We start from the raw sequence: 25265 nt of genomic DNA on the forward strand, positions 1-25265 counted from the left end.
CATAGTATTCCATGGTGTATATGTGCCACATTTTCTTAATCTAGTCTATCATTGTTGGACATTTGGGTTGGTTTCAAGTTTTTGCTATTGTGAATAATGCCGCAATAAACATACGTGTGCATGTGTCTTTATAGCAGCATGATTTATAGTCCTTTGGGTATATACCCAGTAATGGGATGGCTGGGTCAAATGGTATTTCTAGTTCTAGATCCCTGAGGAATCGCCACACTGAATTCCACAATGGTTGAACTAGTTTACAGTCCCACCAACGGTGTAAAAGTCTTCCTATTTCTCCACATCCTCTCCAGCACCTGTTGTTTCCTGACTTTTTAATGACTGCCATTCTAACTGGTGTGAGATGGTATCATTGTGGTTTTGATTTGCATTTCTCTGATGGCCAGTGATGATGAGCATTTTTTCATGTGTTTTTTGGCTGCATAAATGTCTTCTTTTGAGAAGTGTCTGTTCATATCCTTTGCCCACTTTTTGATGGGGTTGTTTGTTTTTTTCTTGTAAATTTGTTTGAGTTCATTGTAGATTCTGGATATTAGCCCTTTGTCAGATGAGTAGGTTGCCAAAGACAAAAACCACATGATTATCTCAATAGATGCAGAAAAGGCCTTTGACAAAATTCAACAACCCTTCATGCTAAAAACTCTCAATAAATTAGGTATTGATGGGACGTATTTCAAAATAATAAGAGCTATCTATGACAAACCCACAGCCAATATCATACTGAATGGGCAAAAACTGGAAGCATTCCCTTTGAAAACTGGCACAAGACAGGGATGCCCTCTCTCACCACTCCTATTCAACATAGTGTTGGAAGTTCTGGCCAGGGCAATTAGGCAGGAGAAGGAAATAAAGGGTATTCAGTTAGGAAAAGAGGAAGTCAAATTGTTCCTCTTTGCAGATGACATGATTGTATATCTAGAAAACCCCATTGTCTCAGCCCAAAATCTCCTTAAGCTGATAAGCAACTTCAGCAAAGTCTCAGGATACAAAATCAATATACAAAAATCACAAGCATTCTTATACACCAACAACAGACAAACAGAGAGCCAAATCATGAGTGAACTCCCATTCACAATTGCTTCAAAGAGAATAAAATACCTAGGAATCCAACTTACAAGGGATGTGAAGGACCTCTTCAAGGAGAACTACAAACCACTGCTCAAGGAAATAAAAGAGGATACAAACAAATGGAAGAACATCCCATGCTCATGGGTAGGAAGAATCAATATCGTGAAAATGGCCATACTGCCAAGGTAATTTACAGATTCAATGCCATCCCCGTCAAGCTACCAATGCCTTTCTTCACAGAATTGTAAAAAACTACTTTAAAGTTCATATGGAACCAAAAAAGAGCCCGCATCACCAAGTCAATCCTAAGCCAAAAGAACAAAGCTGGAGGCATCACTCTACTTGACTTCAAACTATACTACAAGGCTACAGTAACCAAAACAGCATGGTACTGGTACCAAAACAGAGATATAGATCAATGGAACAGAACAGAGCCCTCAGAAATAATGCCGCATATCTACAACTATCTGATCTTTGACAAACCTGAGAAAAACAAGCAATGGGGAAAGGATTCCCTATTTAATAAATGGTGCTGGGAAAACTGGCTAGCCATATGTAGAAAGCTGAAACTGGATCCCTTCCTTACACCTTACACAAAAATCAATTCAAGATGGATTAAAGACTTAAACGTTAGACCTAACACCATAAAAACCCTAGAAGAAAACCTAGGCAATACCATTCAGGACATAGGCATGGGCAAGGACTTCACATCTAAAACACCAAAAGCAATGGCAACAAAAGCCAAAATTGACAAATGGGATCTAATTAAACTAAAGAGCTTCTGCACAGCAAAAGAAACTACCATCAGAGTGAACAGGCAACCTACAAAATGGGAGAAATTTTTCGAAAGGATTTATTTTTAAAGCACAAACCCACGAGGTTGGGAATAATAGGAGAGGAGACAATAGCTAAACATTTTGTAAGGGGGAAAGTGGGAAGGAGGGAAGGAAAGAAGGGAGGGAGGGAACTTAATATCCCCTAATAAAGTCAATACTAAGCTAGTAGTGGAGAACTCTAAGAACTAAACTGATTTACACCACAGAATTCTGTAAAGGCTTAGGATTCAGCAGTACTTGGTTGAGAGACTCTTATCTTATGCAGTGATTATCTATTCATATTTAAGAATTGAGAACTCTCAGGGGAACTTAAGCCAGACCATGACCAGAGATGCTGTTCAGCTTAATTTCTCCTGAAACTTCCAGCTATCAATAATAGTGGTAATACTGTTCTTTCTTTACACAGCTAGATGTGTGCTTGCTACTCAGTTTTCATATTACCTTTCATATTCATTTATCTGTAGTAATTGTTTATAAAATAATAACTTAGAGAAATTTTTAAAACATACCTGAGCGAAGATAAGCATTATCATTTTTTAATAAGTATGTTTAATGACATCAGACATCAAACTGGTGAAAACCTTGTCAGCAGTTTAAGCTTTCTCTAGTTTTGAAATTACATACAGTGTGAATATGTTGTACATATTATGAAGAATAATTATTAGAAAATGCCCTTTTGCATTTTACCATGTAGGAAGCTGAAGTTACTTGTACAAATGAATGTTTGGGTTAAATGTCTATTTTAATAAATTACCTAATTATCTTAATAATGAAAGCAACAGCTCTGATAAATTACTTACCATGTTTTAAAAACCGATAATAGTTTCATTTTAACTCGTATGTCCTGCAGATGTTCTTCTCTGATATTTTATCTGGCATTGACAACTTGTTGAAAGATTTTGTAGCTCATAGTCACTACTTGTACACAGATAGTTCACAGGTATATTTTAAAGTTTATGTTTTTGTTAGGAAAATTATGTTTGTCAGACCACTCTTGACTAGCTTACTTTCAGAATTTGTTTTTTTTTTGTTTGTTTGTTTGTTTTTTACAGAAAAGACCAAGCTAACCATGGTATTAAACTCCAAAGATTACCATAACTTTGCATAATACTAATGAAAATATTTTGTCATTAGAAAAAAAATCACCCAGACTACCATTTTTTCAAGTAGTGTCTTACCAGGAAACACCTAGAATTGAAGAGCAATAAAATTTATGATACCAGATCAGAATAGTAATTCCCACTATATACTTGAATCCTGCTTTATCATGTCCAAATTTATATATGAGTAGATACCAAAGTTGTAGAAAAGTGTTTAAGATTAGAGATTATTTATTTAAAAGTTGTCCCTGCCAGCCAGAAGATTTTTCTCAGAACTTTTTGTTCAAATTTCTTTCCTTGAACTAGGTCTCCGTTTTCTTTCATTAGTATTCTGGGGCTATTCAACCTTCACCTTCTTGCAGAAGAAACATGGCTGCTATTTTCCTTCTTCTTCCCTGTTTCTGATTCCCTCTTACAGCTTTCCTCCATCCTGATTCCATCCTTCCTCCACCTTCTTGGAATTCCTTGCCACACAAGGAAGCCCATTGTGCTTCTAGTGTTCCACTACCATTTACTTGAAGAATTCTTTATCTCTGTTAGTTTTAGGAGGCCTAAAAACAAAGCTTCATTAAAGCCATAGATTAACTACTTACAACTAAAAAACACTGAATTTTCCAACCAGCAGTATCACAGATCACAGGTATTCTTGTACAGATTAAGTGACTCTAGTATTCTTTTTTATTAGGCAAAAGAGATTTCACTAGCAGACCTCCAGGAGAATTATATTGAGGCATTAAATAAATTAGTGTCTGAAAATCAACAACTACAGAAAGATTTGATGAATACCAAATCTCAGCTGGAGATTTCTACTCAGATGTGCAAAAAACAAAATGACAGGATCTTTAAACCAACACACAGCAGAACAACTGAGTTCAAGAATACAGAGTTCAAGTAAAATTTTTTAAAAGTTTATTTAAAATGTGTATTGGTACAATGTAATTCTCATTTCTTTGAGAATAATTTTTGACTTACAGAAATTAAATCTTCATCAAAGGACTCAATGTTTAATTCTGAAGTATAGTGTGCACAAGTAAAGCTATGATCATGTTAAAAAATGGCTGGGGGAGGTGTATAGCATTTTCATTAAAGCTTTAGTTTTGTACACTCTGGATGTCAGTGTAAACAAGATGTATATTACCTGAGGCTTTTCATGCTGCCTTCCACCTCTTCAACCCCATTTGCCCATAAGAAGTAGAATTTGGCTTTTTATAAACAGCTTCCTTTGTGTTTTTAGTCAATTTGTTATAGCTGTTACCGTAAGAAATAAGCATTCGGTGAAAAGCCACTTGGCTTCAGCTCATACTATATGACTTACATGTTTTCCTACCCCAAAGCCTTTGCTGACACCCTCACCTCCACTCCTACACCCACCCAATCCCCTAGTTAGGTTAGGTGCCTTCTTATGTGCACAGCACTTCTCCTGTCCCAGCACTAACCACACTAGATTACTCTGGCAGCTTGTTTGTCTTTCTTGCTATACCATAAGTGTGTGAGGGCAGGGACTTGGTAGTGGGAATTGGATATTTGGGGCCTGAATGAATGAAAGAAATCTCTTTCTGATCTGAGTAGGTTGCTCATTTTGTAAATTGTAGCCTTATTAGTTAGGCTATTAAGCAAATTTCCTACATTTCTGTTGGAAAGAGAAAAGTTGCTACAATTTTTTATTTGTTTTGTTTTCTAATCTACCATCCAGGCCAACCCATGGCCAGCACAGACATGATGGAATAAAGACTGAGCACTACAAAACAGGTCTTCATTCTCCAAGAGGACAAGCGTCGGATAGTATAAACCCCATGCCTAGGGTGCTAAGCCCCCTGAGTCCTCAAATCAGCCCTTGCAGCTCCACCAGGTCTTTGACTTCCTACTCTCTATGTAAAACTCATTCTTTGCCTTCAGCGCTAGATACAAATGAAGCCAATTTTTCTGACACTATATCTGAGAGTATGAATGACCAAGAAGAGTTTATATCTTCGGTATGGAAACTTTCTGATCTTACTAATTTGTTAGTTTTTTTAGTTTGCTTTGATTTTTTATTTTAAGGGTGAAGAAGGTGATTTTTTTTTTCCTTACTGATTCTTTTATCGTAAGTACTCTTCATTATTCTCAGGTATCCCTGTCATACAGTTTTTGCTTGTGAAGACACTTTCGGCCAAGACTACTTTTCAAAATGTTCTGAAATATGTTATACGTATTCATTTGTCTTTAACCCTTATTGGAAATTCCCTTCTTGCCCTTTTCAGTGATGCTCAATTTTCTTCTGGAATGGTTAATTCAAGAACTGTCTCTGGATGCCAAGATAGTCCTGAGGCACAGGCAGTGAAGGAGGAAAAGAGGAACTGCTGGAAGGGAGAAAGGGAGTGTGGAGGGGGAGGAAGGCTGTGCCTCTGATGTGTGCAGAGCATGGCTTGGGGGTCACAGATGGTGGCCCTCAGGGCAGAATGTGCCTTGGACACCATGCCGGTCCCTTGCTCCTTCCATTGCTGGGCAGGCTGCACCATCTTTTTGCCTTCTGCACCAAAGCACTTGCCATGGGCCCTTCATTTCCTGTCACCAGCTGTGGCCATATAGATGTGAAAGTGCAGTATTTCTGACTTATTAATGTGCTACCAAGTCCATGGAAAGATTTTCTTTTATTTTTCAAAATAAGTCCTCACTTTACTTTCTTCCTAAGTTTAGCAGCAAAATTTTTTTGGCACCAAAACTTTCCCTGGCCTGAACTGATGTGTTAGTATGTATAGACTTTCTCTATTCCACTTAGTGTGAGTATCCATGTGTTTTGCTTCAGAAATATCAGTGTGTTTGGTGATGGGATGTTCCCTCAGACTCCACTGGGGTAATACAGTTGATCCTCATTATTCACAGATTTTGTATTTGTGAATTTGTCTACTCCCTAAACTTTATCTGTAACTCCCAAATCAATATGCGCAGCACTTCCACAGTAATTCGTGGACATGCAGAGTGGCAAAAAATTTGAGTGACTGACTTGCACAATCCCAGCCAAGGTGGAAGTAGGCAGCACTCTGCCTTGTTGCCCCTGCTTATGCGGAGGTGACCATAGGGTGGAGATGGACGGGGCAGCGCAGTGTAGGGAAAGAAGCTCAGCTCCATGCCAGTTGGATAGAGTCTGAATCCCAGCTTCAGCACCAGTTAGTGGGGCAGCCTCAGGAGAGTTACCACTTCTGAACCTCATGTCTGTCATGTGAAATAAAAAATACAGAATCTACCAGAATGATTTGTTCTAGGATTTAGGATTATGCTCTCTGTGTGGGGTATGTGTGTATGTGTGTGTGTGTGTATTTGTTGTATGTGTGTATTTTCCCTGGGCCAAAAATTCTGTGTTTCCTAATTCAGTGTTTTGGGTGACTTTATAGAACACAACTACTGCTATTGTGAATGAGTATTGACTGCATATGGCATATGTTCTATGTTACCTTTCTAAAATCAGAATTCTGAAATATCACTAGCCTCAAGGGTTTCAGATAAGGGACTGTGGACTGAAAATTTGGAGGAGAAAAAATAATTGATTTTAGCTGGCATCTAATTTATTTTTGTTAAATTTTTGTGCTTTAAAATAAAAGTGACATACTTAGGTTTTTAAAGTGAGTTTGAAATAATAGGCATTAACTATGGAAGCATATATAAGTCTAAATTGAAACATTCTTCAGACCAATAACTAATATATGATACTTTACATTGTTACAATTTGGGTCAGAAACGGAGAGATCTGTGTTAATTTTTGCAGAACTTACTGATTTTTGTTCTTTTATTGCTCTTGTCATTAGGATGAAAACCAAAAAAGTATCTTCAGAGGAAAAAAATCACCTTTTAATATTGCTAGTTAGAAAATGTCATGAACAGTGTATCTTAGAAATATAATATTCTACTTATTTACACATGTCAAAATTTGTGTCTCTTCCAGTGTTCCTTGCCTGTATCTCCCCTTGGTTCAATAGCTACCAGATTTTTGGAAGAGGAGGAACTGAGGTCTCATCACATTCTAGAGCGCTTGGATGCCCATATTGAAGAACTAAAAAGAGAGAGTGAAAAGACAGTGAGACAATTCACAGCCTTAAAGTAGCCTCTTAAAAAAATCACAATCTTGGAAATAAAAATAAACACCAAAGAGTTACTGTCATCTGAAGTAGCAGCTCTTTAAAAACATGAAGAGATAAAATTATAAAAATGATACATCTAAAGCAGTGGTGAAGAAAGCTGAAAAACTGATACTTTTGATAGGCATTTTCTCTGCACTGGTTTGTTTAAAGGATTTCTTCCAGCAATAGCTTGAGAGAATAAACCACTTTGCTAGACTTTTTTCTCATACGAATATTTATTATCATAAGGTGATACTTACCTTGCTGACTTAAATGTGAATAGCTATGTACTAATTGAAATAAGGATTTTATGATACATGTTGAAAATAAAGTAACTGCAGGAACTTTCTTTAGGGGAAATGTGTAGAAGCATGGATTTAGGGGTCAAACTTACCTGGATTGATAGACTGGTTTTGCCATTTACCAGCCAACGGGGTTTGTTATTTACTGGGCTGGTAGCCCCTCCTAGCCAAGGGGCTGGTAGTGTGTAAAGTCAGGCTGGTAGTGAATAAGGGGGGGTGTGCTAAAGAACCTTAGCAAGCAGTCCTCTCTTGCTCAACACTCATGCAGAGGAGAGAGGCAGGGAGGGCAAGGGACTGGCTGTCATGCACGGTGCCCATGGAATATCCATTGGAAATAAATGTTCAGCGTCTGCACTGCTGAGGACAAGTTTAGATGGGAGACAAAGATCTGGATGTTGATGTGCCGGAGGCATTTGAAACGATGGGAGTTGATAAGATCCACCAGGGAGGCTGTGGAGAGAGAGAAGAGCAGGAGGCTGGGTTTGGGGCCTTGAAAGATGCCAGCATCTGAGGATCACAGGAAATAGATCTAGCAAAGGAACTAGAATGTGCAGTTACAGATGAGAAAGGTCAGTGTAGTGTACTTGCCAGCTCAAGGGTGTGAACCCTCTTTCTGTAGTGGATCTTTCCCATCAGCGTAAAACATCCTGTTATTTCCCCTTTTTAAATAAAACCTCAGGTTTTTTTAATGCCTCTCTATTTACTGCTCCGTATGTTTGCTTCCCTTCACCCAAACACTTCTGGAAAGAGTTGTCTGCAGTGACTCTTTCGAGTTCCTCACCCTGCCCCACCGTAGTTCTCTTCCTAACCCTCTCCAACACCACTTCCGTCCCCAGACTGCTTTCTTGCTCTTGAGTTCACCAGTGACCTAATCAGTGTCTGAGCATCATTCAGCACAGTTGGACTCTCTCTTGGCTTCTGTGACCTGGAACTTCTGGTTTCCTCTCTACCTCATCCTCCACTCCATCTCATGGCTTTTCCTCTTCTAACCTCTAAGTCAGAGGGCCCCCTAGAGCTCTGTCATGGGTTTTCTCCCTCAGCATTCTCTTCCCTAGAAGTTTCCATTCCATTCTCAAGCTCTTAATACCACCTATAGGCCAGTGACCCTTACATTTATTACTAATCTTGACCTCTCCCCAGAGCTGCTGTCTTAGATACCTAGCTGCTTATGCGATGTCTTCACTTGGATATCTGACAAACATCTTGTTTCCAAGAGAGAACTCTTTATTCTCCCTCTTGCTAAGATTCCATATCAGGACATAGCATTATGTTTGCCAGTTCCTAGGAGTTACTTATAATTCCTTCCTTACCCACATCCGCATATCCAGTCATTTGGGAGGTCCTGTCATTTCTTCCCCCAGAATCTTATCTCAGACCCAACCATTTCCCTCCTGCACTTCTACCACCTGATCCAGACTACTTCTCTCTCACCCTGATTCTGGCAGTAGCCTCCTAACTGATACTACTCACACCAGTAGTTCAGGGAGCTTCTGGAGTTATCCTTTAGAAATGTAAATGAAACAGTGTCACCACTGCTTCCCTTCAGACTCTTCCAAGGCTTCTCTTTTTTTTTTTGATTGAGACAGAGTCTCACTCTGTCGCCCAGGCTGCAGTACAGTGGCAGGATCTCAGCTCTCTGCAACCTCCACCTCCCGGGCTCAAGTGATTCTCCTGCCTTAGCTTCCCGAGTAGCTGGGATTACAGGCGCATGCCACCAGGCCCAGCTAATTTTTGTATTTTTAGTAGGAACAGGGTTTCACCATGTTGGTCAGGCTGATCTCGAACTCCTGACCTCAAGTGATCCACCCGCCTGAGCTTCCCAAAGTGCTGGGTTATAAGCGTGAGCCACTGCACCCAGCCCCAAGGCTTCTTACTGCACTCAGAATAAAATCCAAATGAATTAGTATAGCCTACAGAGTGTCAATAATCTGGGCCTAATCACCCATTGCATCATCCTTTACTGTGCTCCACCCATGCTGGCCTCCTTTCTGTTTATTGAGTGCAGCAAGCTTTAACCTGTTAGGGTCTTTCATTTGCAGTTTACCCTGAGTATTCCCTTTCTCTTACCTCACCTTTGATTGGCGTTTTCCCCCTTGCAGACCTGCACTCTGGCATCCTCTCCTGAGCAAGCCTTCTTTGATTGCTGCCTCCCAAACCTGTTTCTCCCCATTTCTCTACCTCATTGGCCTGTGTTATTTGCTTCATAGTGCTCACCACTATCTGAAATCATTTCATTACTTGATTTATGTTTGTACTGTCTATTTCTGTCTTTAGAATTAAAACTCCTTGAGGGCAAGGACTTTGCTTCTCTGGTTCATGGTGGGATCCTCATCACCCAGCACAAGCCCAACACTTAGGAGAGGCTCAGCTAGTTTGAACCAATGGAAAATGCCATTCCTGAGGTGCACTACATCATTTCTTTCGTGTTGGTGTGCATGCTGTCCTTCAGTTTGTCTCCTCTTCCCACACCCTGTCATGTGCTCCTAAAACTCCCCCTTTACTTGGCTATTTATCTGGCTTGGCAAAGCTTTCCCATATCCCCTGACCCATGTCAGGGAATGTTTCTCCTCATTGCTGTCATGGCACCCTGTGTGTGGCTCTGACCAGACTGTGCTATCCGCTTTGATTTCTATCTTTCAGGGGCTAAGTCCTGCCTACATCCTCAGTCAGCATGCTGCCTAACACATAACAGATCCTAAGCAAATATTGGGTGGATGAAAATCACTACCATTCAAGGCTTCATTGTATTTATCAGTAAAACTGAAATAATATCTAATGGGGTCGAGAAGATTTACTGAAAATATATATTTGAAAGGGCTTTGCAGTTTTAAGTACTGTACCTATGTGCATTGCTGTTATATTCAGGAGATTTCTGAGTTTTAGACAGTCCCAAGCTTCAGCTTAAAATCTGTAGACTGCAGCCCGTTTCTGAAACGTTTGTACTACGTGTTGACTAGGAGGAACAATGACAGACTCTGTAGTCACCGGAAATACTTAAGGAATCATGAGGTACTATGTATTTCCTTAAATTATACTGTTTTTTAAAGCTGAAGTATCTAATAGTTAATGGGTTGTCCAAATTTGTCAGAACATTTGACTGTAATTTACTGTCTCACCATTTTTCAAAAAGATATATTAATACCAAATATTAAAATGTGTCAAGACTAAATCTGAGTTAGTGTCTTAACACACATTTTCCAAAATCTCTCAGTGATCAGGGTACCCAAATGAGATGAAAAGATTAGGGATTGGTAGTCTACTTTTGGTGTTTACAGATAATGTTTTATTGGGCAAGTCATCTCATTCCTCTTGTCCTGGATTCCCATGAATTTTCATCTGGATTCCTATGCAGATTTTAGCTGAAGAGGGCAAAGTTGACTTCCCACTGTGGGCTGGACATTACCTTCCCTTGCAGACTCATTTGATCTCAACAAGTGTAGAAAAAATACTACAGCACTCTGTTTCTGTGACATCTGCTTAAACCCAAACAATTCTTACCTTCTCTCTCTTACATACACATAACACCTGGTAAACTGTGGGTGATGATTTTCTGTTTGCAGAACACTCGAGTCCAGTACCTAAAAGTTACAGATAAGAAAGATAATTATAAAATAAGCTCTATGGCATGAGAACATACGTTAAGCAAACAGTTGTCATGAACAGCACTGAAATGTAGAAAAAGTTAGAAATGTGTCAGCTTGTCCCAAAACAGTTTGAAATAGTATAAATGCATCAAAAAGTAACAAACAGAATTGGGGCAGAGGGAAAATGAGGGCCGTAAACATTGATTCACTAATGAATCTAGTTGTCCAGTCCAGTTGCTAGAGGAAGGCAGCCAAGTTAACCTCTGAGCTTCAGAGGGGGAAAAGCAGAGGAGAAAACATTTACCTAAAAGTTTTATGGTGCCCATAAGATTAAAAAAAAAATCATAGACTTAAGAAAAGCACAGATTTTTTCTGTGTGTTTGAATAAGCGTTTTGTAAAGTATGTGAGTATCCAGCAGAGAAGTCCAACATTTTCGTAACTGGTAATAATAATATGCACAGCTCCCCCCACAGTATGCTTCACTGTGGGTTGATGGCATAAGGCTGACATCCAAATTCAGAGGAAACTGTTCTGAGAGGGCCACAAACATGATTGTGTAAAGCTCTCATGGCCTGAAAAGGGAAAATTTAGAGGGATGATAGACTGCTTTAAACCAATCTTTTGTAAAAGCTATTTCTCCACAGTGTAATTTTGATAATTCAGACATACAATTCACATCTTTTTTTTCCCTCTCTGTGAGGAACTAGAATTTGGGAATTTTATGTTGCCCATTAAGGCCAGGTTCAATTATTTGACAATCATCCAATCAGAAGAACTTTTGCACTCCTCTTACAAAAAGAACGTAAGGCAGTAGTTGATAGGGGAAGGTCTAAAACTCCTTGATATTAAATGCAAAACATTTATTAATGTTAATAGTAATATAATAATATTAAATGCAAAAAATGTGCATTGTGCATTTTTCTGGGGAGAAGGTTCATAATTTTCATTAGAATCTTGAAGGTGTCTGTGAATCAAAAAGAGATTAAAAACCGTAGCTTTAGGGACTAGAGTTCTCCCAGAATGGTATCCCATTTCCTGGGGAGAGACATAAAATTGGAGGAGTCCAACCTCTCCCTTCTGGGGCTGAATTTTAAAGTGCAGTTGAATAGTCATTCAAAACTTAAGCTTTTCAATAATAAAAAGACAATTCAGTTCAAAAATGGACAAAAGATTGGAATAGACATTTCTCCAAAGATGTACAGATGGCTATTAAGCAAATGAAAAGATGTTCAACATCATTAGTCATCAGAGAAATGCAAATCAAAATCAAAATGAGATACCATTACACATCCACTATAATTAAAAAAATGGACAATCACAAGTGTTGAAGATGATGTGGAGAAATTGGAACACTCATGTTGCTGATGGGAATGTAAAATAGTGCAGTCACTCTAGAAGACAGTTTGGCAGTTCCTCAAAAAGAGTTACCATATTACCCAGCAATACCAATCCTAAATATATGCCCAAGAAAAATGAAAATATATCCACACAAAAATTTGTACACAAATGATCTTAGCAACATTATTCACAATAACACCAAAGTGGAAGCAACCTAAATGTCCATCATTGATGAATGAATAAACAAAATGTATATCCATGTAATGGAATGTTATTTGGGAGCAAAAAGATTTGAATGATGTATTATACTACTGATGCCACAGCATGGATGAACCTTGAAAACAGGAAGAAAGCAAAAAAAAAAAAATCACATATTGTATGACTCCATTTATATGAATTGCCCAGAATAGACAAATCTGTAGAGATAGAAAGTAGATTGGTAGTTGCTAGGGATTGGCGGCGGAAGGTTGGGGTGGGAAATGGGGTGGGGATAGGAGGATTGGGAGGTGAAGACTAAAGGGTATGGGGTTTCTTTCTGAGATGAAAATGTTCTAAAATTGATTGTGATGGTTGCACAACTCTGAATATAACAACTAAAAACAACTGAATTGTGTACTTTAAATGGGTGAATTATATAGTATGTAAATTATATCTTAATCACTGTTACCAAAAAAAAAAAAAAAGCCTCTGATGCATGGCAGCTCCTTAAAAATATCAAGTTTATATTAAGGGAATACCACAACACATATAGCACAAGCTATTCTAAAGTTTTCTATTTTCAACTCTCAGTTCACATTCAGGAGTAATGGTACCTTTCTTGGAGAGAGTGGATGATCAAGCTCTGTTAATCATTGCTTGTGGTGTGGGGTGGCTCTGCACTGTGCGATATTGTGGGGCAGAGGGCCAGGGGCCTGCACACCGCAGGGGTTCCTGCTCTTCCGGGTGGGAGTTCAGTCTTGGTGCTGCTTCCTGTTAGGCGAGGGTGCAGGCAGCAAAGGCCACTCATCAGCCAGGCAGTGTCTTGGCTAAGTGTATTCTAAGGAGAAGCTGCAGGAATGCTTGGCGCTAACCTCAGTGCTTAGAAGAGGACTGTTTACAAACACTTTAGAGGGTTACAGACCACTGATGTGGAATATGAGCATATTGAAGTTCTGCCCTAAGACTGCTTAGCAAGTCCCTCAGTATCTCTACAAGCATGACTGGGCAAAGTAAAGAAAGAAAAGCCAAGTACATTACCTAAACCTGCTTTATTTCTTTGGCTATGAGAAACAGATCAGCTAAGATACTCTTTGAAACTAGTCTTCCTAGTCCTTTTCTGGAGTGGCTGTCCCTTTGACAGGCATCCACTGTGGATGGGCTAATCATCAGTTCCCAGAGCTGTCCTGATTTCTGTGGCACCAGCTTTGGGAGGTAATGGGGGCCTCTCAGTAGGCCAGCTCTTGGATTTGTTTTGCCATTGATGTATAGCATAAACCCAAACAGCCCACCAGTCCCTGACTTTTCTGCGATCTAGGACATGTGTTTCAGATCCCCAACTTAAATAAAATACAACAAACAAGACCGGAAGTGTTATCTCCCAGTTAGTTTCTTCAGCCACAGGCAAGCATAGCCCTTGGTCCCAACAGGAGCATGCACTGCAACCCTGCAGGTCCCTGTGTAACCCAACAGGGCAGTGGCTGGGGCAGGAGCTCAGTGCTTCCCCAAGGATCCCCTTTTCTGGAAGACAGGCCCCTCAGCCCAGCATGGAACCCCAGCAGTAGCCTGTTCATATTAGTAAATTCTGGACCATGGGCAAAGGACAGGAAAGGTTCCAGATTGGTGATATGTTCAACCTGCTACCTCCTGCATGAGCTATGGCTTGTAGACTAAGAAGGCATCACCTGATCTGTTTATTTTGCTCCAAAAAGGTTTAACATTAACCCATTGTTTAACAACACCAATCAATTCCAGACGCTTCCCCAGGCAAAGTCATTCCTTAAATCCACATTTCTCAAGCTGTTTTCCAGAGATCCAAAATATTTGAAGTATTAAGTGTTTTATTAGTCCATTTTCATGCTGCTGATAAAGACATACCTGAGACTGGGTGATTTACAAAAGAAAGAGGTGTAATAGACTTACAGTTCCATGTGGCTGAAACCTCACAATCATGGCGGAAGGCAAGGAGGAGCAAGTCACATCTTACATGGAGGGCAGCAGGCATAAAGAGATCCTGTGCAGAGAAACTCCCCTTTTTAAACCATCAGATCTTGCGAGACTTATTCACCATCACGAGAACAGCATGAGAAAGACCTGCCCCCATGATTCAACCACCTTCCACCAGATTCCTCCCACAACACATGGGAATTCAGGTGAAATTTGGGTGGGGCCCCAGCCAAACCACATCATTCCACCCTTGGACTCTCACATATCTTGTGTCCTCACATTTCAAAACCAATCATGCCTTCCCAACAATCTCCGAAAGTCTTAACTTATTTCAGCATTAACTCAAAAGTCCATAGTCCAAAGTCTCATCTGAGACAAGGCAAATCTGAGCCTATGAGCCTGTAAAATCGAAAGTGAGTTAATTACTTCTCAGATACAATAGGGATACAGGCATTGGGTAAATATACCCATTCCAAATGGGAGAAATTGGTCAAAACAAAGGGGCTACAGGCCCCATGCAAGTCTGAAATCCAGCAGGGCAGTCAAATCTTAAAGCTCCAAAATGATCTCTTTTGACCCCATGTCTCACATCCAGGTCACGCTGATGCAAAAGATGGCTTCCCATGGTCTTTCACAGCTCCACTCCTGTGGCTTTGCATGGTACAGCCTCTCTCCCAGCTGCTTTCATGGGCTGGCATTGAGAGACTGTGGCTTTTCCAGGTGCACGGTGCAAGCTGTCGGTGGATCTACCGTTCTGGGGTCTGGAGGACAATGGCCCTCTTCTCACAGTTCCACCAGGCAGTACCCTAGTGGGGACTCTGTGTGGGGGCTCTGACCCCACGTTTCCCTTTCGCACTGCCCTAGCAGAGGTTCTGCATGAAGACCCAACCTCTGTAGCAAACTTCTGCCTGGATATCCAAGCGTTTCTATACACCCTCTGAAATCTAGGTGGAGGTTCCCAAACCTCAATTCTTGTCTTCTACACACTTGCAGGACTAACACCACATGGAATCTGCCAAGGTTTGGGACTTGCACCCTCTGAAGCTATGGCCTGAGCTCTACGTTGGCCACTTTCAGCCACAGCTGGAGTGGCTGGGACACAGGGCACCAAGTTCCTAGGCTGCACACAGCATGGGGACCCTGGGCCCGGCCCATGAAACCATTTTTTCTTCCTAGGCCTCCAGGCCTGTGATGGGAGAGGCTGCTGTGAAGACCTCTGAAATGCCCTGGAGATATTTTCCCCATTGTCTTGGGGATTAACATTTGGTTCCTCATTACTTATGCAAATTTCTGCAGCTGGCTTGAATTTCTCCTCAGAAAGTGGGATTTGCTGTTCTATTGCATTGTCAGGCTGCAGATTTTCCAAACTTTTATGCTCTGTTTCTCATTTAAAACAATGCTTTTAACAGCACCCAAGTCACCTGTTGAATGCTTTGCTGCTTAGAAATTTCTTCTGCCAGATACCCTAAATCATCTCCCTCAAGTTCAAAATTCCACAAATCTCTGGAGTAGGGGCAAAATGCCACCAGTCTCTGCTAAAACATAGCAAGAGCCACCTTTGCTCCAGTTCCCAACAAGTTCCTCATCTCCATCTGAAACCAGATCAGCCTGGATTTCATTGTCCATATAGTTATCAGCATTTTGGTCAAAGCCATTCAACAAGTCTCTAGGAAGTTCCAAACTTTCCCACATTTTCCTGTCTTCTTCTGAGCCCTCCAAGCTGTTCCAACTTCTGCCTGCTACCCAGTTCCAAAGTCGCTTCCACATTTTCAGGTATCTTTTCAGCAACACCCCACTCTACTGGTACCAATTTACTGTATTCGTCTGTTTTCATGCTGCTGATAAAGACATGCCTGAGACTGGGCGATTTACAGAAGAGGTGTAATGGACTTACAGTTCCACTTGGCTGAGAAAGCCTCACAATCATGGCAGAAGGCGAGAAGGAGCAAGTCACATCTTACATGGAGGGCAGCAGGCAAAAAGAGAGCCTGTGCAGAGAAACTCCCCTTGTTAAAACATCAGATCTCATGAGACTTATTCAGCACAGACTTATTCTGTGCTGTCATGAGAACAGCACAAGAAAGACCTGCCCCCATGATTCAACCACCTCCCACTGGGTCCCTCCCACAACATGTGGGAATTTAAGATGAGATTTGGGCAGAGACACAACCAAATCACATCAAGTGTTTTTTAAGAATATGCCAAAACAGAATGGAAAACACAGCAAGTCAAATTCCCCAGAGCCAGGTCAGCCTCTGAATGGGATTAGGAGTGCCCTCTCTCCCTCCCACTGGCAAGCATCTTGCCTCAGCCTCCTCTGTTGCTTCCCAAATGGAATGGGAGCTGGTGGCTTAGGTACTTAGAGGTTCTTTACCTTCTGTGTGTCAGGGATGCCTCTGGCAGAGTTGAGGAGCCTATGGACCCCTCAGAATAATGACTAAGTGCATAAAGTAAGATACAAAGGCCGGGTGTGGTGGCTCACGCCTGTAATCCCAGCACTTTGGGAGGCCGAGGCAGGTGGATCACGAGGTCAGGAGATCGAGACCATCCTGACTAACATGGTGAAACCCCGTCTTTACTAAAAATACAAAAAATTAGCTGGGCATGGTGGCGGGCACCTGTAGTCCCAGCTACTTGGGAGGCTGAGGCAGGAGAATGGCGTGGACCCAGGAGGCGGAGCTTGCAGTGAGCTGAGATCGTGCCACTGCACTCCAGCCTGGGCGACAGAGCGAGACTCTGTCTCAACAACAACAACAACAACAGCAACAACAACAAAAGATACAAAGCATTAAATGGAAAATAAAATATCATTCAGTTATGAAAACCTAAGAAAAAACAAATTTGTGATGTAGTATTATATGCACTTCTTTGTTAACTCATTAAATAACAAGACTGAGTGGCAGGTCTATCACCTACCATGCTTTTGAAGTGGGGACATATGAAAGTAATGTTTTAATATGTCCATCACAATTGTAATGAGCTATGAAAATATCTGTGATTTCTATTGGAATAAAGCTAAAGGTACTGCTAGCACTGTGGCCTATACTCATAATGGAAGAAAAGTACATTTCAGTCAGAGGTTATTGAAAATAAGGATGTCAGTTTTTCCCACCCAAGTTCATGGAACCCTAAATTGTATCCTTGGATCCCTTGGGAAGTGTCTGTGGACTCCAGGTTAAGAATTTAGAGGCTTACTTATGTTTTATCTCATGCCTGGTCATGTTGGTTCCCTGCGAACATTCACTCGTTTACAGGAGGCAGTATTTGTGCTTAATGTCAATCTTGACTCTAAGAACTTAGTCTTTTTTTAAAAAATAATTTCAACTTTTATTTTAAATTCAGGGGGTGCACGTGCAGGTTTGTTACATGGGTGTACTGCATGATGCTGAGGTTTGGGATATGAATGATCCCAATACCCAGGTAGTGAGCATAGTATCCAATAGACAGTTTTTCAACCCTTGCTCCCCTCCCTTCTTCCTCTTTCTATCCCCAGTGTCTATTGTTGCCATCTTTATGTCCGTTACTACCCAATGTCTAGCTCTCACTTGTAAGAGAGAACATACAGTATTTGGTTTTCTGTTCCTGCCTTATCTTGCTTAGGATAATGGCCTCTGGCTGCATCCATGTTGCTGCAAAGGACATGATTTCGTTCTTTTCTATGGCTATGTAGTATTCCATGGTGTATATGTACCACATTTTCTTTATCTAATCCACTATTGATGGGCACCTGGGTTGATTCTATGTCTTTGTTATTGTGAATGGTGTAATGCTGAACGTATGAGTTTATGTGTCTTTTTGGTGGAATGATTTATTTTCTTTTATATATATACCTAGTAATGGAATTGCTGGGTCAAATGGTAGTTCTGTTTTAAGTTCATTGAGAAATCTCCAAACTGTTTTCCACAGTGGCTGTACTAATTTATATTCTCACCAACAGTGTATAAAGCATTCCCTTTTCTCTGTGACCACACCAGCATCTGTTGTTTTTTTGACTTTTTGATAATAGCCATTCTGACTGATGTGAGATGGTTATCTCAGTATGGTTTTCTTTTGCATTTCTCTGATAATTAGTGATGTTGAGCATTTTTTCATATATTTGTTGACTGCTTGTATGTCTTCTTTTGAGAAGTGTCTGTTCATCTCTTTTGCTCACTGTTTAATGGGGTTGTTTGCTTTTTGCTTGTTGAGTTGTTTAAGTTCCTTATAGATTCTGGATATTAAATCTTTGTCAGATTGTTTAGTTTGAGGATATGTTCTCCCATTTTGTTTACTCTGTTGATAGTTTCTTTTGCTGTGCAGAAGTTCTTTAGTTTAATTAGGTCCCACTTGTCAATTTTTGTTTTTGTTGCCATTGCTTTTGGGGACTTAGTCATAAATTTTTTGCCTAGGCTGATGTCCAGAATGCTGTTTCCTAGGCTTTCTTCTAGGTTTCTTATAATCTGAAATTTTACATTTAACTCTTTACTCCATTTTGAGTTAATTTTTGTATACAATGAAAGGTAAGGGTCCAGTTTCAATCTTCTGCATATGGTTAGCCAGCTATCCCAGCACTGTTTGTTGAATAGGAAGTCCTTTCCCCATGGTTTATTTTTGTTGACTTTGTTGAAGATCAGATGGCTGTAGGCATGTGGCTTTATTTCTGAGTTTTCTATTCTATTCCATTGGTCTATGTGTCTGTTTTTGCACCTGTACCATGCTGTTTTGGTTACTGTAGCCTTGTAGTATAGTTTGAAGTTGGATAGTGTGATGCCTCTGGCTTTGTTCTTTTTGCTTAGGGTTGCTTTGGGTATTCTGGCTAAGAGCTTAGCCTTTAAATGGGCTGAGATAATAAATCAACTTACCCAAGCAAGGTAATATTAATTTTTTTTATTCATGACATACTTTTTGGAATTTTGGAGAACTATTGTTCTGCATCTGACAGATCAGAGCATTCTACCTGTGTTAGAGTTAGGCCCTGAGGTTTTGGAAGCCCTCAGCATTTAGGACAGCATTTAGGGCAAGCCTGGGATGGTGAGTGCTCTTCTCCTGGGGCTTCTTGGAAGAAGACCAGGTTTGAACAAGCACACTACAGTCTCTGTAGGTCACAATCCCAATGCTTGACATGCAGCCTCGTGGGCTGGCTGCACATGATCAGGGAGAAGCTGGACCACTCAGCCATTTCCTCTGCAGAGTTGCAGAGTATGCTACTGTCCTCTGTGGACAAGGGGCCTATAGCACTATTGGAAGAGCTGGTGCTCTGTGTGCTCCAAGATAATTGCTCACTGCCGAAGTGCAGCTCCTTAGGACTGGGGTGAGAAGAGAGATGGAGGAGCGGCTTCTGCAGGGAGACCAGACAGAGCTCAGGTGGGCACAGCTCTAGACAGCAGTCCCAAATCTGTTTTTACAAAGCAATCCAACAGTTTCTGAGTCTTTCTGAAATCTCAAGATGCATTTTGGATCCTTGACCTAAACTTAAACACTACAAACAAGGCCAAAAGTATTATCTAGTGATGTGTCAGACAATTATGTCTGTCTGCTGCTGGCATGCTCTGCTGCCTCTCATGCCAAGTTACAGGGTGCCTGCTCCAACAAGAAATATAATTCTTCAAATTAGCGTTTCTCATTATTTTTTAACACTGGATCTAAAAATATTTGATTAGATTCAAAATTTATCCATAATATTGCTAAGATTTTTTTTTTTTTTTGGTTATGGAGTCCCACTCTGTCACCCAGGCTGGAGTTCAGTGGTGCAGTCACGGCTCACTGCAACCTCCACCTCCTGGGCTCAACTGATCCACCTCAGCCTCCTGAGTAGCTGGGACTTCAGGCACGTGCCACCACACCTGGCTAATTTTTTGTATTTTTTTTTGTAGAGATGGGGTTTTACCATGTTGTCCAGTCTGGTTTTGAACTTCGGGATTCAAGCAATCCGCCAGCCTCAGTGTCCCAAAGTGCTGGAATTACAAGTGTGAGCTACCACCACTGGCAGTTAAGAATTTTAACAATTTGTCAATGAAACAAGAATCTCAATTAGAGTCTTTATATACAATCTGTACTGTTGGAATTTTCAAATAAATATTGTAAAGAAAATTAACACTATTTTGCCAAAGCTTCTCATCAATACGGACTATGAAGAATTTAAAGACTGTCACTAAAAACATCAGGAATTTTCATGCTAGAAAGCTTAAGATAACTCTTTCCTTCCTTCCTTCCTTCCTTCCTTCCTTCCTTCCTTCCTTCATCCCTCCGTCCCTCCCTCCATCCCCCTTCCCCTCCCTCCCTGTCTCTCTCTCTCTTCCCTCTTTCCCTCCCTCCCTTCCTTCCTTCCATCCTTCCTTCCTTCCTTACATCCATCCATCCTTCCTTCCTTCCTTCCATCCTTCCTTCCTTCCTTCCATCCTTCCTTCCTTCCTTCCTTCCTTCCTTCCTTCCTCCCTCCCTTCCTTCCTTCCTTCCTTCCTTCCTCCCTCCCTTCCTTCCTTGCTTCCCTCTTTCCCCCTCCCTCCCTTCCTCCCTTTCTTCCTTTCTTTCCTTTTTTCTTTCTTTCTTTGGAGACAGGGTCTCACTCTGTGGCCCTCTTTCTCCCTCCCTCCCTCCCTTTCTTCCTTTCTTTCCTTTTCTCTTTCTTTCCTTGGAGACAGGGTCTCACTCTGTGGCCCAGGTTGGAGTGCATTGGCATAATCACGGCTCACTGCAGCTTAGGCATCCTGGCCTCAGGTGATCCTCCCACCTTAGCCTGCTGAGTAGCTGTGATTATAGGTGTCTGCCACCACATCTGGCTAATTTTTAAAATTTTTTGTAGAGATGGGGTTTCCCTATGTTGCCCAGGCTGGTCTCGAACTCCTGGGCCCAAGCAATCCACCCTAGGCCTCCCAAAGTGCTAGGATTACAGGCTTGAGCCACTGTGCTGGGCCATAGGATTTTCATCAAATATTTTTGCAAAGATTGTATTAGAAGTTTCATATAAATGCAATATTTCTTAATACTTGCATTTTATTTTCATCATCATAATTACATATTGCAGAGAAATGCAATGACTTTTACATGTAAGCCCCCTTAAATTCTCTCCAGTTTACCCCACAGGTGTAAATATAGTTGTTTATGCTTTTCACGGGAAGTCTTCTCTTGAATGTTGGGCCTTTGGATGAAAGAGCCTTGGTGGTGAAGCCCTGGTATGGTTTCTGGGACATTGCAGGCCAGACCTTTCTCTTCTTCTTTTATGCTTCCACTAAAATATTTCTGCAGTTGAAATTTATTTTGATTAATGCTTAAACATACATGGGCTACTCAGAATGACAGTTTATCCATTTATTAATTCATTCATCAAACATTAATCAAGCAAACCCCTCATCTTAGAAGACTGAGTTCCTGCTATTCCCTGAAGATGCCAGCACAGAAGACACAGATGCCAGCTCCCTTCCTGCTCCAAGAACCTCTGACAAGTGCGCATGGCAGGACTAGTAACACACCTGTGCCCTTAGCAATTTGCATCACCAATGCTTGAAGCCCCAGTGCCCAGGGCAATGAGGCCCAGTGAAATGAGACTGAGAGCGGAGAGGTAGGGCCTCAAAGCCAGCTTGCCACTTAGCAGCTGTATGCCCTTGGGCAGTTTCTTCATATGCAGAATGTGGACTATGATCCTAATTCATCAAGGCTGTCACAAGGCCAGGTGAGATGCTGAAAAGGGAAGACAATAAAAATGCTGTAGATGGAACTCCGTATGTAACTTCAGCCACCCAAGAGGGCAGCTGTAGGAAGGCATCAGGGCAGGAAGTTGACCCTGGCCTCGGGGTCTGGGAGACAATAGAGGGGCACGCATGGGGTGACTTGGAGAGCCAGCCCATCCAAAGGGAGGAACTAAAACTTGGCTCCCTGTGTTCACGGGCTTCTCAGGAAAAGCTGGCTGCTCAATTTTTTAATGCCATTTTCCTGGTTTTCAAATGTTAGCACCAATTAACTTAAAGAAACAAAAAACACCACTGCGCAGGCCAAACAGTAAAGTTTGTAACCTCTGCTCACACTAGTGTTGGCGTAGTAAAGATGTCCTGGGACCATGATGCATTACTGCAGTTAAGATTCCCAGGAAAGGGAGTGGGGGCCCAGCAGGAGGAGAGCCATCTCCCCTTGTCTGCAGGGCTCCAAACAAGACTGGAGCCACAGAAACTGGCCACCCATCATATGTCCCTTCAACCAGAATGGGGCTGTTTTTGCAATAGAGTGCCATCTATAAAGAACCAAAGCCAAAAAACTTCTAGGAAAAAAAAATAGGAGAAAATTGTGACCCTGGGTTAGGCAAAGCTTCTTTTTAAAAAATAGTAGCATGGATGATTTTTTCTCTTGGATTTAACAAATGTCAACATTTCATCATATATGTTTCACACTTGTATGGAAAAAAAGCTTACCAAAAACTTTTTTGTGGCCTTTTCTAATCCACTTTTTTTTTTTTTTTTTTTTTTTTTTGAGATGGAGTCTGGCTGTGTCACCCAGGCTGGTGCAATCTTGGCTCACTGCAAGCTCTACCTCCCGAGTTCAAGCAATTCTCATGCCTCAGCCTCCCCAAGTAGTTGGGACTACAAGTGTGCGCCACCATGCCTGGCTAATTTTTTATTTTTAACTTTTTTTTTCTTACTTTGAGTTCTGGAATACATGTGCAGAATGTGCAGGTTTGTTACACAGGTATACATGTGCCATGGTGGTTTGCCGCACCTATCAACCCATCATCTAGGTTTTAAGCCCCAAATGCATTAGCTGTTTGTCCTAATGCTCTCCCTCGTCTTTCCGTCCACCCCCGCGACAGGCCTCAGTGTGTGTTGTTCCCCTCCCTGTGTCCCTGTGTTCTCATTGTTCAACTCCCACATGTGAGTGAGAACATGCAGTGTTTGGTTTTCTGTTCCTGTGTTAGTTTGCTGAGGATGATGGCTTCTGGCTTCATCTATGTCCCTGCAAAGGACGTGATCTCATTCCTTTTCATGGCTGCATAGTATTCCATGGTGTATATGTGCCACATTTTCTTTATCCAGTCTATCATTGATGGGCATTTGGGTTGGTTCCATGTCTTTGCTATTGTAAACAGTGCTGCAATAAACGTGTGTGCATGTGTCTTTATAGTAGAATGATTTAAATTCCTTTGAGCATATACCTAGTAATGGGATTGCTAGGTCAAATGGTATTTCTGGTTCTAGATCCTTGAGGAATCACCATGCTATCTTCCACAATGATTGAACTAATTTACATTACCACCAACAGTGTAAAAGCGTTCCTATTTCTCCACAGCCTCGCTAGCATCTATTGTTTCTTGACTTTTTAATAATCGTCAGTCTGACTTGTGTTTTTTTTTTTTTTTTTTTTTGACATGGAGTCTTGCTCTGTCACCCAGGCTGGAGTGCAGTGGTGTGATCTCACCTCACTGCAACCTCTGCCTCCTGGGTTCAAATGATTCTCCTGCCTTAGCCTCTTGAGTAGCTGGACCTACAGGCATGCACCACCATGCCCGGCTAATTTTTGTATTTTTGTAGAGATGGAGTTTCACCATGTTGACCAGGTTGGTCTTGAATTCCTGATCTCAAGTGATCTGCCCACCTTGGCCTCCCAAAGTACTGGGGTTACAGGCGTGAGCCACCATGCCCAGCCCTCACTGTGATTGATTTGCATTTCTTTAATGATCAGTGATGCTGAGCTTTTTTTCATGTTTGCTGGCTACATAAATATCTTCTTTTGAGAAGTGTCTGTTCATATTCTTTCCTCACTTTTTGATGGGGTTGTTTTTTTCTTGTAAATTTGTTTAAGTTCCTTGTAGATTCTGGATATTAGATCTTTGTTAGATGGGTAGATTGCAAAAATTTTCTCACATTCTGCAGGTTGCCTGTTCACTCTGATGACAGTTTCTTTTGCTGTGGAGAAGCCCTTTAGTTTAACACTTGGCTAATTTTTGTATTTTTAGTAGAGACATAGTTTCACCATATTGGCTAGGCTGGTCTCGAACTTCTGACCTCAAGTGATCCACCTGCCTTGGCCTCCCAAAGTGCTGGATTACAGGCGTGAGCCACTGCACCTGGCCCCCACACCATTTCTTTAGCAGAAACAACTGCTCTCCTGGTGATGGTGTTAACACTTGACAACCATATTTTTGTATGTATACATATTCACAAACAACACATAGTGTGATTTCATGTATTATAAGAAGTATATAAGGCAACACCATACATGAAATTTGCAACCAGTAAATGAGAACCTTACCAGGTAACTTATATGTTGTCTTTGGGGTAGGTTTGGTTTATGCAGAGCTGGTTTTTGCACTTTACCGGGAATAATGTGCTTTCCCAGGAATTGCTGGGTTTATGTTTAACTTTTAAAAATACCAAGCTGTTTTCCAAAGTGGCTAAGCTATTTTATATTCTCATCAGCAACATTTGAGGGTTTCAATTTAACCACATCCTCACCAATGCTTGATAGCTATTAGTCTTTTAGATTATAACCATTCTAGTGGGTGTGTACTGATAACGCATTGTGGTATTAATTTGCATTTCCATAATGACTAAAGTGAGCACCTTTTCATGTGCTTATTAGCCATTCATATGTTTTCTTTGGTGAAATGTACATTCAAACCTTCTGCGCAGTTTTTAATTGGGTTGTTTATTTTCTTATTATGAAAGGGTAAGAGTTCTTTATATATTCAACACAGTAATTCTACTGCTGGGTACCTAGAAGTGAGAATATATATCCATATTTGTATGTTGATATAAAGACATCATTCGAATGTCTATAGTGGCATTACTCATAATAGCCAAAATGTAAATGTTTATCAAC

General features: G+C 41.0%; 1 protein-coding gene across 50 annotated transcripts in view; it reads left to right on the forward strand.

The window, feature by feature from the left end:
• The window catches only part of CEP63 (centrosomal protein 63), a 129798-nt gene that overhangs the window by 68897 nt on the left and 35636 nt on the right, over positions 1-25265 (forward strand). For 19 of the 50 annotated variants that reach the window (XM_009446513.5, XM_016941976.3, XM_054681047.1 and 16 more), the window contains 3 exons: positions 3705-3910; positions 4713-4992; positions 6939-7329. The exons of 2 other annotated variants lie outside the window; for them this stretch is intronic. In XM_009446513.5, the coding sequence (XP_009444788.3) occupies positions 3705-3910; positions 4713-4992; positions 6939-7097 (645 nt within the window). In that variant the 3' untranslated portion in view covers positions 7098-7329. Of the gene's footprint in view, positions 1-3704; positions 3911-4712; positions 4993-6938; positions 7330-20332; positions 20554-25265 lie in introns of those variants that run through there. 29 more of the 50 variants (XM_024355697.3, XM_063807205.1, XM_054681062.1 and 26 more) reach the window with 4 other exon arrangements.

Source organism: Pan troglodytes, chromosome 2, assembly GCF_028858775.2.
Source record: "Pan troglodytes isolate AG18354 chromosome 2, NHGRI_mPanTro3-v2.0_pri, whole genome shotgun sequence".
NCBI lineage: Eukaryota > Metazoa > Chordata > Mammalia > Primates > Hominidae > Pan > Pan troglodytes.